Source organism: Calypte anna, chromosome 9 (assembly GCF_003957555.1).
Source record: "Calypte anna isolate BGI_N300 chromosome 9, bCalAnn1_v1.p, whole genome shotgun sequence".
Classification (NCBI taxonomy): domain Eukaryota; kingdom Metazoa; phylum Chordata; class Aves; order Apodiformes; family Trochilidae; genus Calypte; species Calypte anna.
The window spans coordinates 10,127,209-10,147,388 of NC_044255.1; the positions used below are offsets into that span (position 1 = coordinate 10,127,209).

A 20,180-nucleotide genomic window follows, 5' to 3' on the forward strand; every position below is an offset into this window, starting at 1 on the left:
ATGATTACAGCTCTGAGCAAAAGAAAATAATTTGTCAAATGTCAAAGGAAGTTTTGCCTGATTTTGCATAAGGTCAAAAACATGGCATGATTCAGATTTGTTTGGTTTTTTTTGTTTTTTTTGTTTTTTTGGTTTTTTTTTTTGTTGTTTTTTTTTTGTAAACCAAATTGCCCTTGTGCTGGTTTAAAAACATGACCCTTCACTTCCAAATAAGCATTGTGGGAAGAAAAAAAAATATTTTTTAGAACTGTATTTAGAAACACTTGATCATCCAAAGATTCCAAGCGAAACTGCTGGTCTGCTGTTTTATTCCCCATCCCACCACCCAATGCTGCACCTTAGCCAGTCCAGGATTTCTGTAACCAGGGAAGATCCTGTTTGTACTCAGCAGAGCTCATTTCTGCCACCCAGGTGTGTGTGTGGGGGGCTATCTCTGTCACCTCCTGCAAAGCAGAAATTATAAATAATGTCTATACGCAGAAAAATTCAAAAGAAAAATTCAGAAAAAAACCTCACAGCAATAATTTACCTAAGTACTTAAAAGAAAATAGTTTTTAAATATTACAGGTAATGCTCATGGGCATTGATGGAATACTACATGGTAATAAGTTAAATTTTTCTTTCCATGATACAAAATGAGCACAAAATTCACACACAAAAAACAAAACCAGAGAGTTTTAATTGGAAAGAGCTTAAAACTCACAAGCTTTAACCCAAAACATTTTTTTATTAAGGTAGGAATGCATTTATGCTGAAGAATAGTTTACATACATCATAAAGCAACAAGCATATTTTAAAAAGGTGTGGGCCCTCCTCAATATATCTCCATGCACAGTCTACATGCTTTAACACTGGACTCACACATACACTCTCACATACAAACACATAGACCCACAAAACACAGACACAGAGCTATCTGCTTTGATTAGCTTTATTTTAAGGCTTCTGTAAGGTGCCCTAGTGCCCCTAACATTATACAACTTTGTTCGTAATTATGGTAAAGGAGCAGCATTGTTTGCAAACTACTGATCTGCTCTTAGCCTTAAAAAACGTCAAGTGAAACAAGTTGTTCCTTTTATCTGAGTTTTATTAAACATCTGCTTTTAAGAAAGCCATGACTGTATATTTGTGAACAAGGAAAGATACGGGAATTTTAACATGAGCTTCCCAACCAGAACAGATGTTCAAACCTGACTCCTAAGGGATTGCTTCCTTTGATCTTTACAGCAACGCAGCCCTGGCTGCACGACGAGGCACCACGAGCTCCATCCTACCAGGGTCACTTGACCAGCAATGCCAGACTGGTACCACGGAGCTGAGGCCACCACACTCACATCACTTCAGACCTGAGGTTGATGAGAAGTCGTAGTTCAAAGGCTGACACACCCAAGTGTCCTTCAGCTCTTACCAGGAAACCTCCCTCCTGCGGAGCACACCGAGGTTGGAAAACGCAGACAGTGGCGCTGGCTTGCTGTACCTCTAGCCACTGTAGAATATTTCTGCCCTCCTCTTTTTGGTATCCTGCAGTATACAGTCTGAAACTGCAACTACTGGTGTTGGGTGAAAGACATGGCAGCAGGTATATTAAGAAAACAGGTACAATGAATAAAATAAAGGATAGCATATGATATAATGTGTACATACAAGCGTCTTCTTTCATTTTTTATCTGTGAAATGTGAATTAACTGCAGAATGCCAGGCCATTAGTCTAAAGGCTACGTATGGCTCTCTTAGCCTATGTTCGGTCAAAGGACTGTTGTGATGCATCACGGAGAAAGATTCTTCAGGAACCATAAAACTTTCCAGGTCTACTTGCTCTTTTGCAACAGCATCAGCTCCCAGCTAAGAATGCCAGAGGAGAAACTAATAAATTTGCCTGACCAGTCTTTTAAGACAAACAGGAATGACTCTACTTCATGCTATGCACCTGAACTACAGAGATGAGAAAGGGACAGTGACGAGTGGGAGAGAGAGATGGGGAGGGAGCTTTTTTCCTCACTTTTACAACAGCAGCAGATTTCAATGTAAGGTAATCACTTGGACGATGCGTATCTGTAGGTACCGAATTGCTCTTTTGATTGAAAAAGCTGGTCAGGCAAGCGTTTGGCAGTCCTTTCATTCCCTAGTTTCAATTGTTGCTTATTCATCAATCAGCTCTCATTCCCTAGGCCATTTCTGCCTTTGCTGAACCGTGAATGAGTTCAGTCAGCCATCATCAGATTCAAATTCATGAGACACTTCCTCTGACGAGCTGTTCCTGTGGATCCGGCCATCACTTTTCATGCTGTGAAAAGTTTTCTTAAAGGCCTCCATCATGGCATGGGCCAGCTTCTTGGCCTCTAGCTTGCTCTCACACTCTACAGCATGGCAGTCCATCTGGTAGGACAAGTCATCGTTGATCTCCCGGTAGACCCAAGCAAAGATGTTTGGGCTGACGTTGTGGTCAGCAGTGCAGTAGGCTATACGTGCTACCTGAAAGGTATCCATGTGGACTGTTGCCTCACCTTTGAGGTCCAGGTGGTGCAGCCAGACTTGGAAAGGGCGAATTTCCAGGAGGGCGTTAGCTGGGTAAATATCCTCCCTGGCGAGCGTGTGCTTCTTCCATAATTCAATGACTGGTTTCTCTGTGCAGCCTGACAAAAATTGCATCCCTGTTGTGGAGACCTTACCCAAATATGTAACCTGCAAAGAAGAGCAAAGATAGGTGAAACAGACAGCAGACCCCTGGTATTGCTTCCTGCCGTCCCAAGGAACTTTCCTTTACCTGGAAAACAGAAGCACACACCGCTTCCTCCCACAAACTCTCCAATTTCCCCATCATCTTCAGTGAAAGTTTTCACACTGCTTTCCAGAGATTTGATTTTTCAGATGCTGACTTCACCATTCAAACCCAGATGCTAAAAAATGTTCACTCTCCAAGTTTCAAGGGATTTCACTCTCTTCAGCTCCCTGGAAAGCTCAGCTTCAAGCCTAAGACTGTACCTCTAAGCTTGTTTGCATGAGCACCCAGTGAAGCAGCCACCAAGTAACTATGATGCTAACCATTTTTTTTTCTTTTATTCAGATGATTTATTTATAACATATTTCAAAAACATTAATACTAGGGAGACTGAGACATTCTCAGTTTGATAATGCAAGGCTGTAGGGGGTCAGCATGATCACAGCAGAGGATTTTAAATTGTTTGAATGTTTTTTCCAAAATGATCCTGGTTTTCCACCACTTTTGCTGATTCTGCTTAAGTATTAAACCAGAAATAGCTCAAAGCTGTTCACAAATCTATCTTTGAGCAGGACTGAGACATTTATTACATCAATTTAGGAAAACACACAATTAAAAAAAATCTGGTAATAAATCTACCTTATTTTAATCATGTCATCTCTGTGATTTTCTGTCTCTTTTGAGTAAATATCCTGTTATCACATCTACACAGGAATGGTGATTTTAGTACCCTTACTGTATTTTGTCCACCAAGAATCAAATTCACTGTGAGGTCCATATAAAAATTCTGTATTAAGCCTGTGCCGAAACATTGCCCTAAATCTGTGCAGGATTTTTCTTCCACTTACAGCTGAATGGAAGATTATTTTTTCTGGGATAAGAGATTTTCTCAAGAAAAGACAGATCAACACGGCATAAATACAATTATGAGGATTATTCTATTTATTGTTGTTGTTGGAACAACTATATGGAAGCAAAATTGCTTCTAATTTGTCTCTTATGGTAATAACTGCCTGAGTCAGAATCTTGTGCCTCTTGCTTTATGTCTTGTAACCTTATGTGCATTTTATTCAAAGCATTTGGGAAAAAAAAAAAAAAAAAGTAATCACAAGTGCTTTCCAAATTAATTTCTTTGGTATTCTGTATTAAGCTGAAGGTATCAGCTTTTTAAATTTGTATGTTTTCAGAAATGCAAAGAAAAAATATGGTCTTTCCACATTTAAACACATTAAAAGCCATACCCACAAGGAATTCAGGATTTGTATTCCATGCAAACAAAATTTTCCACAAGAAAAATATTTTGCTGCAAGCTTCATAGGTTTTGTAAACTCAGAGACCTAAATTAAGCTGTAATTAAGAAAAAAGCTTACAAAACATTATTGGAAGCCTGTGTGGCTTAATCATGCCTGCCAAAAAAGCAATTTCATAGCAGTGACATTTCAAAATGGGAAGTCTTATTCTTTGCCTATAAATATTCATGTTTTGCATGGGGAATATGTTAAATCTTATAAAGCTTTATATTTTTTTGAAACAGTGGGGAACACAAGAGCAAGAACAGTTAATGCAAGACCTACAGTGTTTTATTTTATTACTGATGAGAGTTGAGTTCCCTGAAGTACAGCAGAATAACTTAAAAGAAAACCTCAGAGCTCATAGTGCCAACTAAACACATACAAACAGCATGTACAAGACCAAAGAGCGATGTGCTTGCAACATACTGGGGGGTATTTCAACATATATCCACAGTTATTGCTTTGAAATGATCAAAATCAGTGTGTAAAGCTGCACATTCAATGTATTCACAGAAGTTTCTTTCAGTGCCACTTGATATTCACAAGCCAGCTAACAAAAAACTGACACACACACACGCTGTAAATTAACTGAGCTTTTGGGGCCAGATTCAAAGCCTGTTGCACTAACAGAAGTCTTTTACTGACTTCAGAGAGATTTGCAGAAAGCCTTTAAACCCTGAGGAACAGACAATTAGGCCCCTGCTCATGCACTGTGTTACTGTCCAAATACAGTTTAGAATCCCTGGCTGCAGGAGAGATGCTGCCACCACCGCAACATTTGGTCCCTCCAGAGGCTGTTTGGAGCAGACCAGTATCACTTGGGGCACACAGAAATAAGTACCTCTTGTTCCTGCACCACAGTCAGTGAAGGAAACATTTCATTACAGGTTTTTCTGCAAGAGGAAGCTGTTGATGGTACCTGAGCTGCCCTGCCAGAACAGCCTCAGGAATGGGAAAGAGAAGCAGAGGCAGTTGCATCCCCCTTCAGAAGATTCCAAGGGAGTTATTGATGCTGAGCTGTGAATTCACCCCCAGCACACAGAGCATCAGCTTCTCAGCACAGAAAGGTCCCAAGTGATGCTCAGGCCACCTCTGACAGCTGAGGAGAAAGAGCAGAGTGGGTTGTCACACAGAAGTGTAAATGCAGTTTAATGTTCTCTGTGTCCCTTCCCCACTGCTAACTGCACCTCCCTGTTGGCCATCAGTCCATGCGTGGGCTGCCTAAGTGTGAAGTCACAACCAAATAATGTGTTTCCTTACCAATTAAGTATTCATATTTTCTGAAGGAAAGCAGTGAACTACTCTGAAAACAGCCAAGGCAAAAGTAATAATAAGGATGGGATGACATCTTGTTTACCAAAATGGGACAAAATGCTCTGATTTACTGTCCTAGTTCTGTCACGGTGTAACTGTGTAGGAACCATTGGAAAGTTGCTTCCTTTAACACCACTTTGCATCTCCATTATATAAATTTAATTTTCCTTTGAGGACATGTTCATAAATATTTATAAGGTGCTCAGACATTACTCCTCCTTACAAGAAGGAGCTCACAGGAGAGAATAAACAAAGCCTCTGGTTTAGAGTCTCTCCTATCTTATGGAGAAACATCCACATCTACTAATGTTGTTTTTTATTTTTTTTTAAACAAATTATAATCTTTTTTTCCTAGTTAAGATACGAGCATTTCACAGCAGTACCATTATTGAAGCTGTTAGTGAAGACAGATGTCTAACATTTCATCACTTTATAGTCCCCTGCTAAATACAGAACAGGAATACAGGGGCTGAAAAGACACCTTGAATATTTGACACAAAAGAGGCAGCATCCATTTCAGAACAAAGTTTTCAGTCTGATGAAGTATCATCTACATGTTATCAATTACATATTAATCCATCTGGAGCTTGCCAATGTAGTAACTTAGATATTAACATTTGCCTAATTCCAGGGATGGTACCAGCATGAACTAAAACTGTCAAAAGATGTATTTACAGGGCACTTCTCCCTGAGCTCTCAGTTACAAAGTTATTCTACAAGCAATGCTCCCTGTATTTTGGCTCCTACCTCATCACATCTCAAAGCACAATCATCTTTATTTAAGCTCCCAGAAAAGACATAGACCACACACACCATTAAAGCTATTCCAGTACAACCATCTTCCTTTCTGATTTCCAAGTTTTCTACTCAAAGATCAAACAGATTATTCCTGCCATTATCAGATGAAGAAGAAAATTATTTTGAGTCAAAAATTCCCTCTGGTTGGCTTTTCCACTAAATTCAGTGCTGTCTTACCAATGTGAAGGCAGCAGGAAGTATAAAAAAATATTCCTTCCTCAGAAACCCTGGACAGAGGTCACCTGGCAGCAAACCTCGGTCCAGGAAAATGATTTATGTATTATTACATGGCATATCCTATAGCAAGTGTCATCCTACACACACCAAGGCCAGTAGCCTTGTTCTCTCCCCTCAGCCTCACTGCAAGGCAGGATAGCCACAGGCTGGTTGTAAAGTGTAAATTACTAACAAGTAGTTGCAGTCCTTACTTGTTTTGGACACCATATTTTGAGTGAGCAAAGAAACGGAAAAGCCAGCCAGTGCCACTGTCTTAACCTTAAGCAATAAAGGCATTACATATCATATCTGCTAGGGACAGGAATATATTTCTTTATGGAACTTTCAGTCATTTGGTTTGTGTTTCCTATCTTTCCCTCAGATTTCAGGAAAACTTGCAACAACTTCTTGCACATGTTAAAAAACATTCACATTCTTTCCAGCCTTTCTGTAACAAAATGGTATTTTCCATCTGAATCTTTGCTACCTGGGAAACCACTGTCACTCAGCATGAAATAAAATACACTTGAATTTTCAGCACTTCTCTGCTGCAAACATTCAACCTTTAGCAAAAGCAAAGAGGCTCTAAGGAGCACCTTATTTCACCCTAGAGACCCACCAACACCCATGTCACTATCTGACAAAACTGTCCTCAACAGAAAAACATTGTGCCTTTGCCTTTCCAAAACACAGCAACAGCCACCTGACATGTAGAGGTGTTTCATGTCAAAGGACACGAAGATTAATTGCTGTCACCTTTCAGGCACTGTTCTGCACACTACAAAAACATCTGAGTATTTCTGACATTGTTGATTCCAGCCCCTTCGGTCCAACAATGCCTGGTCCAACTACCTTTTAAAAATCTAGGCTCAATCACTGATCAACTTTAGAAGACCAATATAGCAGCTGCCATAGATATTTTCACTTCTATGTAGCACAGCATGACTTGTCATAAGTAATAGAAGGGGTTTATTCTCTATACTCAATTATTTTCATTATCATTGACCTTACATTGTTTACTTGCAACTCAGAGGTGACAAAAGAACAGCTTAGCTTCTGCATGTGTCAATCTGAGTCCTCTATGGACCATGAAGTCCATGCTGCTCCAAACTCATGAGCCTCTGTTTGGCACCTAAAGTTACATGATCCAATTCTTTTTCTCCCTCTGTTCTCCATCCCTGGTTTATAGCCTATAATTGCTCCAAGAAAGCAGATCCAAGTTGTAAAGATCCATAATTATTCCATTACACAACAGCAGATGCTCTCCTGGCACAAGAACACATTTGCATGTTGGCCTCTGGGCTTGGTCACTATTGAAGACCATGATCAAAGGACCATATGGAAAATTAACTACTATTTCTTTAACATTAAGTATTTCTTCCACACCAGATAATGAGAGCCCTTGTCAAAAAAATTATCAAAGAAAATGAAAAAATTAAAACGAACAGAACACTGAACTTGAACCAGAAGGTTTTTGCTCTGCATATTTGCAGTCACCAGAGGATGGATGCCCTACAGGATCTTGAATCCTATGCAAAGTTTAGTAACAGACAACTGTCTCTTGTCCATCTGTTTTTTAAAACAAACATTCTTTTAGCCTCAAGTCTGGACCTCCATTTCCTTGTCACAAAGCTTTGGCAAGACTCTCCAAGAGGAGACCTGGGCAGCCTGGATGGACCCCGCAGAACAGCTGCCAGACCCTCAGAGCTGGGGGATGCAGTGGAGCATTTGGAGAGCTGGCAGGGAGACAAGGGAGACATCAGAGAGTTCCACTGCAATGCTGGGGTGCAGAAGCCCCCCTGTGCACCCACTGGGGGTGGCTGGGGAGGGTCAGGGTACACTGGAGTGTCACAGCTCTGAGCACTGAAACTAGGGGGGGAAGGTTATCCACATGGGAGTTGGGATACAAGTGGGACAGGCCTAAAACAAGCTGCCTGGCAGCTTAGTCAATCACGGCACATGTTTCAGGAAAAGCAATTTAGCTGTAGAGCAATTTACAACACTTTTAATTAACACAGCCAGGCCCTGGCACACTCGCTGCTGGCCAGGGTGCCCCTCTCACCACAGCAGCTCAGCTCTCCTCGCCCTCAGGAGCCGTGACTGCCTCAGGCTGGAGGCTTCAGGATTTAGAGCCAAAAAAATCCTTTTTGGCTCTGGAGGAAAAACAAAAATATCCCAGACATTCCACTGGATGACTGAGCAAATACCATGAACTGCACTCAAGCAATGCTTGCTTAAGTAAGACCCAACAAACTAACTCAGTTAAGGCTGTAAAGTTTCCCTCTGCCTGTCCCTGCTTCCTCACCCACACTGCCCACCATCCAGCCTTTTGCAGCACAAACACAAGGATCTTTGTGGGAACCATAGGGCTCCTTCAGGACATAGAAACACCCAGTAAATGCAATAATGTGGCTTGCAGAAATATGTGAAGAACTGTTTTATTTTGGAGACAAAATTCAGAGGGAGAACAGTCTGAGCTGGACAACCAACCATCTAATGGAAAATACCCATTGACTCTGACAGCTGCCCTCCAGTTTAGGAGGAAGGGGAGAAAAAGATGTCTTATTCATTCCAAAGAATCAAAGAGTAGCTCCAGAAAAAGCTGGAAGTGTCAGCACCTCTTCACCAGTTAAGGCAACAGCCAGCATCTGATTCCTTTAGTGAGAACAAGGGTGGACCTAAGCCTTTAAACAATGCTAAAATCCCACCACGTCAGCCCACAGCTTGGACAGGAGCACCCTGTACTGGGTTAGGAACTGGCTGGAGGGCCGGGCCCAGAGAGTGGTGGTGAACGGGGCTGCATCCAGTTGGCGGCCGGTCACTAGTGGTGTCCCCCAGGGATCAGTATTGGGCCCAGTTCTGTTTAATATCTTCATTGATGATTTAGATGAGGGGATTGAGTCCATCATCAGCAAATTCGCAGATGACACCAAGCTGGGAGGAAGTGTGGACCAACTCGAAGGCAGGAGGGCTCTGCAGAGGGACCTGGACAGACTAGAGAGCTGGGCCGATTCCAACGGGATGAGGTTCAACAAGGCCAAGTGCCGGGTCCTGCACTTTGGCCACAACAACCCCATGCAGCGCTACAGGCTGGGGACAGAGTGGCTGGAGAGCAGACAGGCAGAAAGGGACCTGGGAGTCTGCATCGACAAGAAACTGAACATGAGCCAGCAGTGTGCCCAGGTGGCCAAGAAGGCCAATGGCATCCTGGCCTGTATCAAAAACAGCGTCACCAGCAGGTCCAGGGAGGTGATTCTTCCCCTGTACTCAGCACTGGTTAGGCCACACCTCGAGTACTGTGTCCAGTTCTGGGCCCCTCAGTTTAAGAAGGATGTAGAGGTCCTGGAACAGGTCCAAAGGAGGGCAACCAGGCTGGTGAAGGGACTCGAGCACAGGCCCTATGAGGAGAGGCTGAGAGAGCTGGGGCTGTTCAGCCTGAAGAAGAGGAGGCTCAGGGGAGACCTCATCGCTCTCTACAACTACCTGAAAGGAGGCTGTAGCGAGGTGGGAACTGGACTCTTTTCACAGACGACCATCAACAAGACAAGAGGACACAGTCTTAAGTTGTGCCAGGGGAGGTTTAGGTTAGATATTAGAAAGAATTTCTTCACGGAGCGGGTGATCAGGCTATGGAATGGACTGCCTGGTGAGGTGGTAGATTCTCCGTCCCTGGAGACATTTAAAAAAAGACTGGATGTGGCACTCAGTGCCATGGTCTAGCAACTGCTCCGATGGGTCAAGGGTTGGACTAGATGATCTCTGAGGTCCCTTCCAACCCGGCTAATTCTATGATTCTATGATTCTATGATTCAATTCTTTACATCTTCATAACTCCCTTGGAAAAACAACCACTGAACAGCAGCTGCTCCTTTCCTGTCTCCCTCCCTCTGTCCATCCATCCATCTGCCCCCACAGCCACACTCACAACCTCACTTCACAGATGCCTTTATTTCCCAACACATTTCTCAGCTGTGACCATGCAGCAGATCCTGCCTTAGCTCAGTCCCATGAAGGGTTCACCCACAAGTAAGTTGTAAAGTGATAGTGTGAGGCAGTCACTTTGGACATAACTCAACCCTCCAATTAAATCCCTTTAAAGGACATAAGAGGTCATTATTTTTAACCTCACTATTCTAATGGGTTTTACAGCCTCTGTGCCTTCAGGTAGCTTTAAGGTCAACTGAAAGAGAAGGAAGAGCTAGGGCACTGTGAAAATGCCTTTTGTTGAAAACTGCTCATTTCCAGTAGCAAGGAAAACACATTATAAATTTCACTACTGCTTCTAGGCTAGCCTAGGAAAGCTCTTTAACAAGGCAGCAGAGAGAACTGAGGAGTTATGGTGCTCCAGGGTGAGTGTCTCAGTGTCCAGTCCAATATCTGCCAGGACAGCATCTCAGCCATGGGGCTTTTCTGACAAAGGACTGAACTCACCCACTAAGGACCTCTCATTCTTCAGACACTGAGTAGGACAAATGCTCCAAGGACTGTAGGTGGGCACCAAGTGCAGGACATATCTTTAAGATCCAGTCCCTGCTCTGAGCAAGACACCCAAGAGCACACAGACATCCCAGAGTCCCTCTTCCTAGCCAAATAAAACCCCAGTCCTCCCAGAGCAGAGCTCTGAGAGGCCTCTTATTGATGGCACTTAAGGAGAGGAGCAGAGCACCCAGAGGAGCAAAGCCCTCCTCACCCTGCATGTCCAGCCCCGTCACCAACACCAACCCACAATGCCCAGGGAAGAAGCAGGAAAAAACACTGATGTTTGGCAAGTTTTAGATTTAGCAAATACATATAATGCAAAAGAAAGGTATTTACCCTTGATGGCTCAGTTTGCAGCCTCTGAAAAGAACAAAAGCAAACAAGAAGCAGCCCACTGTCTCCACAGACCAAATTGCCAGTGCAAGGTAAATAAGGCAGCAAGCAGAGCTCTCCTTTGGAAACAGCCCTAAGAAATGCAACATCCCAAGCTTTTCACCTTCCATTACATGGGGCTGCTGCTCAATGAGCTTCTTTAAAAACTTTCCTACCATCCTCAGTTAGAATCCTTGGTTAGAATTAAGAGTATCTAACTTATATCCAGTGACCAGGGGTCTCTGCCTAATTGGCAGAATGGTTAACCAAGCCCAAACACAACCTCATAAAGATCCAGCTCTGCTGCCTGCAACCTCCCGTTAGCAACAAAAGGATTGCCTCTTGCATTTCATTTTCCAGTGGACAGGAAGCTCTTTTTGTGGTTTGGCTTCAGAGGATGAGTCTGAAATGAAACCAAGTGGAACTGGCAAAGTGCAGTTAGCTTGCAGTCAGGGACAGTTGGGTCCTGGTGCAAGTAAGCTTTATGCCACACTTTAAAACTCAAGAAATCAATTTAACTCTAGCAGTGATTTTTAAATGTTGTAGTGTGAGGCATATCAGAATTAACAGGTACATTTATCATACACAACCTCAGAAGGGCTGTTGGACGCCCTACTGTACAAGCTGATGGTTACTTTTGTTCCCAAATATTTCGATCAGTTTGCTCCTTTGTCTCCTTCATTGCTTCACATTACCTTCTTTCTCTGTGCCCTGGCTTGAAATTAATTTTTGGATAAGCCAGTACATTTCCCATTGTCCTTCAGGAATATTTCGATGCAAGGGGAGAAGTGGAAGTAGCCAGGGAAATGAGAAGAAAACCAACACACACACTTTTTACCCTAAGCATTCTTCATTTATATGAGATTGAACCCAAGCATGAAGATCTGATAAAGCAACTCACCATGTTTCAGAAAGTTTTTTGGTCCTGGGCTTCTCACAGCTGTTGTTTCATAGCAAAGGGAAGGAGCCCTTATGAAGAGGGGGGAGCAAAGCTGTTTACTTTTACTTTGTTCCCTTTCCTTTCTAACCCACAGAAAGGTCCCTTTGGTACCAGTCCTACCAGAACTTCTTCGGTTGTACTTAATGGAGCACACAAATAGCAAGTACAGGAATGGCTACATAACCATTACTTGAGGTACCATTTCCACCAAGATGTGTGCATTTTATATACTCTCCAAGACTTCGGACGCTTCAGTACTCCCAGAAAGCCAAGCAGAGTGCACATTTTTCAATATCTTTCAGGCAAAGAGATCTGTCCTTAAGGTTCCCTTTCTTGCGCATTCTCCACGAGATCTTTGTATTTCCCCTTTAGTTCTTCCTTTTAAAACAAGATGCCAAGTAATAAAACTGTACAAAGCCTGTGTTACTAAGACATTCAGTTCTAGAGACCAAATATCTCAACTGCACTTGTTTCCTGGCACAACTTGACAACACCTGAAATTAAAGGAAAGGGAAGGGAGCCAGCTTCAGGGACCACCGAGGATGACTACAGATTTGGTTTGTATTTCATGAGAAACGTCAGGTCTACATAGCAGGAAGAACAGAAGAAAAATAATGACAGCCAAACCATTTGAGTTCTCCCTTCCCCTGAGTGCCATAACACCAGTAACATTAAAAAAAAAATAAAATCATTAAAGAAACCACAGACACAAGAGACTCCCCAAAATAGCAGCATTACTCCTTCTGCTATCTTCCACACACTGCAAATGAAAACCATTCCCTGATGAAAACAGGGGAGCACAGAAATATCACCCCCCATATCAATGTAACTATACACACATCTGCAAAGTCTCCTCTTAAGGTACTCAGTCATCAGTTTTACAACTGCTTCATGCATCACTATGTGAAATGAGTTCTATGACTTCACAAAACACTTGAGATTTCTCCAGCTCTCAAAAGTTTAAGCATCTCCAGAAAAAAGTAATTTCCAAAGGCTGAAGGAGATACACAGTGCCTACACAGGGATGCAGCTCTTTTCAGAAATTAAAAACTGACCTTGCATATATTTACTTAACACAAAGCACTAATTATTAAAAAGAAAATATTGTTAAATAACACTTGTTATTGCTAACTGAGCCCCTAAATAAGTAAATAAGTCTGATTTGCCAATTATGATTGTGTTATCAAATTCTGAATCAGGGCCATGGCAACTCAGGCTTTGCACAGACAGAAAGAATATGTTGGCACTGCTCTAAGGTTTATGACACTATATCACAATTGAACCAGAAATTTCCCACTCACCAATGCAACAGCATGTTAGCATACTAAACAAAAGATTTTAAAAAAGCAAATATATTCTATATAGGATAGGATATATATCCTATATAGCAGGTTCACAGTGCCTCCAAGGTCCTGTTTCACAATAGATTTAGTGATTGCCTGTGCCTCTCATGCAGTCACTTTCTACCTGGATATTATCTTTCCAACTAGTACATAAAAATCTGTAAGCAATCCTTAACCCCCTTGTGAGCACCCAGTGGGTATTCCTGCAGGATACCTGGGCTACAGAGAGGTTCATTTCCTAGGAATTGCTCCAGGGAGCGAGAGATCTTTTACAATGACACAGAGGGAGTCTCCTTTCTTTTCTGGCTAATTTAACCACAGCATCACCAAATAAAGCTCAAGTGTTTCCAGTTTATTTTCTTAGCATGTTCTTCAGCTCTAGGGCAGTAAGCAGCCAGAAAGTACAGTCCTTAACCACCTGGAACAAAAACTGACATGGATGCTTTTGTATTCCATTAGCCATGATGAAAGGAAAGACCAAGCCTTAGTTTGGAGAGTCTGGAAGTGAAGGACTGCAAAGTCTGGAAATGAAAAACTGTATGGAGATCAAAATGGGAGGATGGTAAAGGTCCTTTTCTCTGAGGACAGCTCTACTTATGAGTGATGCAACTTAGATCATCTATTACAGCAGCCCTCAGCACAGTTCGGGTCAGACCCAATCACTGTTCACACCAGTTGTACAGCAGACTCCTAGGAGCTCCCTTCATATCTGCAGTTCACCTCTCTAGAATTTCAGGGGTCATGACTTTTACAAAGGGGAGAATATTAATTTTCATAGTTTCCACTAGCCCCGAAGTTGACATTGCAAAGAGAAAATCTATAGTGAATAGCCCTGCTGTTGATCTGTTTGATAAAAGAGAAGCCAGTGCATATTTTAGGGTTCAAAGGAAAAAATAAACTACTTATGATGGAAACAAATAAATGTTTCATTATTTTGCTTGACACTTATTGTCTTCATGCAACAAAGCATGAAGAATCGATAAGAATCGATAACATTACAAAAAGGCCACATTCCCACAGTTCTCAGCCAGCCAAAACTGCCATCTGGATTTTAAAAATTGCTCCAATTTATATTTGCAGAGTACTTCTGTATTTGTATGAATAGTAAGAAAGATATAAAGATACCTTAGCAAAACACAACAGTGGGATCAATACCGATTCAGCAAATGTTCAACCTGCAGTCATTTATCTTCTCTCCACAGCCTATGTTGCTTTAAGAGAAGATGGGGTAAAAGAAATACAACAACAGCTGAACTAATTCCTATCTTTTGTCTTCTGTGCAGCTTGGCAGTTGCTGGGACTACATAGCCAAGCTGCAGGGAGCAGAGAGCCTGCCAGGTGCTTTTGTCACTGAAGCTCAGACAACTTTACTCCAGTTGCTGCCTGGCCCACCTAGGGATGGGGGGTCAGTTCTGGGTAAACCGACAGTAACTCTCTCAAGTTGTTTTTCAGCATGACAAAAGAACAAAGCTTCCTAAAGCAAAGAATGCTACAGGCTGCCTATGTCATTGTCTCTAACAAAACATACTCATCCTAAAAAGCACAGGCAATTCCATAGCATAATAAGCTCAGTGAAGTCTCACCATCCAAAAATTAACATATTGCTAACTATGGCTGCACTACACATCTGCTAAAACTCAGAAGTCTGATGATTTCTTTCTATATTAAAAATTACTTGAACACTTTCCATTAGCAAGGTGTTCCACAGCTCTGCAACACATAAATACTTAGACATATATAATCATCCTGCCCTTACAATTTTCCACATAGTTATTAAAATTATTTAGGAAAATAAGTAGATCTTCATAAGAACTTAATAGTTCTTGATCATATCAAACTAGGGGGCCAAACAGTGTGTAATACTTTCTTCAGAACTTTCCTGTATCAGACAGAAAAGGAAGAACAAAGAAGCAGGGTCTGAACTGACAACACAATGGCCAAGACTGGAATAAACTGCCCACAGGGGAAGGTTTCTCTTCCCTAAACAGCAGAAACCAAGTATTTCAAGGCATTTCAAGAAAGCCCATGGGTTTACAGTGCTCTCTCTCTCTTTGCTTTGAGATATTGGCAGAGAGGTTTTCAAAAGAGCACAGCCAGAACACGTGTCGAGCATTTCAAGAAAAGCTGACCACTCTCAGTAACCAGAAATACAGACTGAAGTCTGGCAAGAAAGAGCAATGTGTGCATTAACAAATGAGGAATTACTTATCTTTTTTAATTCTGTAGCTTTCCCCATCTAGGCTGGAGCAAGCAAAGCCAATGCACTCCTGTTCTTAGGGAGCCTGGTGCAATGCTGGCATGAGACACAGCTGTACTTACACCCACAGGATCAGAGCCTTGCTAGGTCTCTCTTAACAGTCTGGTTTCCTACCAAAGCTGTTATTATTTTGGTTAGATACTCTTAAATAAAAAATAACATATATTTTATGTTTAATTATGCATGAGCTTACATATGACAGCAGAACAGAGAGAAAACGGCATTTGTGGTAACAGAGTTTACTTTAGATTTACTTTATGCTAAAAATGTAGAAATTTACAGTAAAAGCACATACAGTAGTATATTTGTCCCCTAGCATACATTTCTAGCCTTCCACTCTTTTCCTCCACTGTCTCCTCACCAAACAAGATGACATCTCATCTCCTAGGCCACAGCCAAGTAGAAGATTCTTAATTTACAGTGCAAACCCACAAACAGCATTAAGGTTCAAGCCATGTATGCAAAAGTCTAATCTGGAATCTTACTGACAAGAAAACATTCTGCTTCTACAAGAAACTCATAAAAAACCCCAAAACAAAACTGACAAATAAACCCCCAAAACCTAAAACCAAGCAACAGCCCCCCCTAAAAAAACCACACCGAAAATGAATCAACCAACCAAGCAAAATGGAGATAAAACTGAAATAGAGGTTAGTCCCCATCTGAAAAACCTAGTGCTATGGCAACCAACATAGATCTCAGATTATAATCTGTTTTTGTGTTTTGTTAATAGCCAGGTAAGATTCCTATTTGCATTTAAAAGTGATACAAAATGTCCATTCTCACAAAAGCACCAAAAAGAGTGCTTAAAAAATCCCCACATCTTTAACCAGGCAGTCCCTCCCATGACAGCAAGATCACACAACAGGCAGAAATGAACTGGAGTGCAGCCCTTCCAGGGATGAACTCCCCAACTCCCAGAAATGGCAGGAATCTTTCATATCCTAATGCCCATCACAGCCTCCAGTTCCTAAGATCCCAAATTGTTCAGCAGTGCACACAGACAGGTTCCTATCTGCGTTCATGAAGTGACACTAAGATATTCTAACAGGATATCATAGATGTATATATGTACTACAGAATAATCCCACTGAATTATTTATAACACCTTTTTGTCAAAGAAGCACGTAGCAAGCAGTTTGTTTGTTAACAAAAAGAGAATAGCAATAAAAAAAAAAACCAAACCAAAACCAAACACCACAACAAAACAAATCCAGAATGATCAAAAGTATCAGCATTTCAGAACAGGTATATGCAAAATGCCAAACCAAATATATGCTAAAATGTAAACATTTGTTTTTCTTGTATCAGACACTACCAATGGAAACCCATAATTGAGAAGTTCACTGGGTTACAGGGATGGAGTACTAAAGGTTCCCAAACTCTTGGCTTAGGTTCCTGAATGCCTCTTTTAACCCCCAAATCAAAACTGGAAACCAGGTTCCAGAACAGACATTCAAGAGAAATTAGTCACACATTTTCCCATGACAGTCTACTACTGCTTAAAAAGAATATAAAGTGTTTTCTTCATTTGTTAAGATAAAAATGAAGAATAGCTTCCCATCTTAAGCCTTTAAAGGATAAACAATTTCTGCTGCACTGTTCTTAAACCAATTTTATAGTTCTGTGACCATGGAAAAGAAACATCACACTTCCAAAATTATTACTATTACCAGTCATTAAGGATGCAGCTCAGAATGCAGTACAGATGCCTTACAAAATATTATAACTGCACCTGATAATATTTCATTTTATTGCAATTAAGCAACAGCCTATAAAATAAAGGCTGCCTTTGCCACTTCAATAAAAGACAGAAGGCATATCAAGATTTTGTTCTTTCTAGATTGCATACTAATCCCTAGATCGTTTGTAATAATAATAAAAAAAACCACAAAAAACCTCAAAAAAAGAGTGTAAAACAAAAAGACACCAAAAAATATGCAAGAAAGAATAGTGAAACTCTGAAATTTCAGTTCTATTCTGATATAGCCTCCATCCCAGGAATTTGATATTTAAAAGACTGATTAGACAAAGCTGAATGATGTCTGTGCCCAGTGCAAACCTGCAGCCCTGCAGATGTCAGAGAAGCTGCAAACATTTCTCCCCCCCAGGGCTGTGTGATCACCACCAGACACAAGGTGAAACAAAGAAGGGACCTGCAGTGGATGGAACCAACTTTCCCCTTTTTCAAAAATAGTCAGGAAACTTAACAGTGCTCTGCCACAGACATGCAGAGGGAATGATAATTCTTTCTTTGCCACAGAGATATCCAATCATCGTTAGAAGCTGGAGCTTGATACAGTGAATCTATTCAGAAATATAGCTAGAATTCCTCTTCCAAGAGCTGCCTTCACAGTTAATGTGTAAAATAGTAGATCAGAGTTACTGATTAATCACAAGAGAGAATTAGATTGATGTCACATTGCCCGAATAGTAATTATGAGCTAAAAACTGTTCCTGGTGATAAAAATGGTAATAAACAATTCTAGACCCACAGAATCTGATGGATGATTTGTTATGACACTGAATAATGTTTTAAATGCTGCTTTGCCTAAGTTACAGCATACAGGACCACATTCACATTTAGGGTAACTTCAATTTGATTCACATCAGAGGTTTGCTTGGCCCACATCATCTTAATTTAAAAATACAGATACACTCAGTTGCCCACAAATGGTTTTGCCAAGAAGGTCAATTAAATGTCATGTTTTATTCAAATTTTGATTGATTAAAAACAAATCTTGAGCAAGCTACCAGGATGTTTTTTTCCTATAAGCACAACGCAGTCTTAAAGTGTCAAAATGAATCTTGGAAGCAACACTAAGGCCAGATGAAAAAAAGAGCAGTGCCCAGACAGCAATCCCCCAATGGATGCAGCAGCTTGAACATCTGCCTCCAGCACCAACACTCTTCATAATGGCACCTTCTGGGAAACAAGTATTCTAGCAACCCAACCAAATATCATTTTGAATTGATATTTTCAAACTTTAATCTACCCTTGGCAAGCAGCTATTAGTTATGATTCCTCCTCCGATTTTTCTGAAGTAAAAAAAGATGGAAAGTTGCTGGTTTATTTTTATTGCTGCTTGACAGCTAATCAAATTTGATATTTATATTGTACTGGAATAATGAAATGTCAGGGTAGATATTATAAAAACATTTCTGAAGATAGTAATTTAACCTTCAGCAGTTCAATTTGATTCAGTGCTCTCTACACACTTGCACATAATTGTGTTTTAGGTCCTTGCAACGGGATGGCAGAAATGGACCCTTCCCCTCTCTGATTGCTGGATCTGGAGTGCCACTCGGTGGTTGCAGTGCTCACCTATCACCACTCAACTGGAGATTTAACCCAACGAAGAACTCTCGTAGAGTCTTCAGTTTGGCATCCACTAGATTTGAAAACAATCATTCTGCAGTTGCTTATATGAAAGCCTGACACAATAAGAAATGTTTTTCTTCCCCATAAAAACTCTGGTCATAGGATTCTGGTGACAGCCACCACACCCTCAGTGAACTGGAAAACCTCCAATTCTAAAAGCTGAATCTCTTAAACTTCATGCCAAAAAAAGCAACTCTAGAGCCAGGCTATGACAAGTAGAAGGACCTGTAACCCATCCTGACTCATAGGTAACTTTAGATCTTGTAGCACTAAGGAGCTTATATTTATTTACTTTAACCTAAACAATCAGTTTCTCCACATAAGCCTATTTTAAACAGGGAAGGAACCAGAACTAAGAGGGAATGCAAAAGTGATACAGTGATACAAAAGAAAGTCACTATAATTGAGCCTACACTGTGGCAGCACAAATGTACTTCTTAAAACAAACAAAAAAACCAACAAAAAAATAGAACAAGGTAAAGTCATCAGACAAAAAACATAGGATTTTTTTAAGAAATCTGAGAGCTCACTGTTCCCAATAGAACTCCTATGAGCAACCATGAGAAGCAGTTCCAGAATGCAGAAGGTTCTTTGTAGCATCCTTTTCTTAAACCAGAGGTTAGAAGCGGTGATGATGTTCTGAAACCACATTATCCTTCTGTGAAGCTGCAAGCAGAGCCTTGAAAGATGCAAATATTTCCACTGAATCAGCTACAAAGCCATCATCTGGTTTTGCCCTCAAGGATATCAAAAGCAGTATATCTCAAATTCCTTTAAATCCCTGTATCCTAATAACAATCAAAAAATTTCTGCAAGGAGCAAGGAGATGCACCCCATGATGGACAAGCCCCCAGTGCCATGGGGACAGAAAGCTGTGCTGCAGGAAGCTGAGCTCAACAGCTTCTTACATTTTCATATGACTTCAGCAAAGTGCTTATGCACAAAAACCTACCACACACTTTTGTAGGAAGAAACATTTGCTTTAGGGAATGATTATAAACAGAAGACTCTTCAAAGAGCTTACTCTCCAACAGGACCCCTTAAATATTTACATCCCAGGGGCTGAGG

At 41.1% G+C, this 20,180-nt stretch overlaps 1 protein-coding gene across 2 annotated transcripts in view; it reads right to left on the bottom strand.

Annotated features, from left to right (window-relative positions):
* Nucleotides 1–915: 915 nt before the first annotated feature.
* PID1 (phosphotyrosine interaction domain containing 1) overlaps nucleotides 916–20,180 on the bottom strand; it is a 76,007-nt gene continuing 56,742 nt past the window's right edge. For both annotated transcript variants that reach the window (XM_030456163.1, XM_030456162.1), the window contains one exon: nucleotides 916–2,682. In XM_030456163.1, coding sequence (XP_030312023.1) covers nucleotides 2,206–2,682 — 477 coding nt within the window. In that variant the 3' untranslated portion in view covers nucleotides 916–2,205. The remainder of the gene's footprint in view (nucleotides 2,683–20,180) is intronic.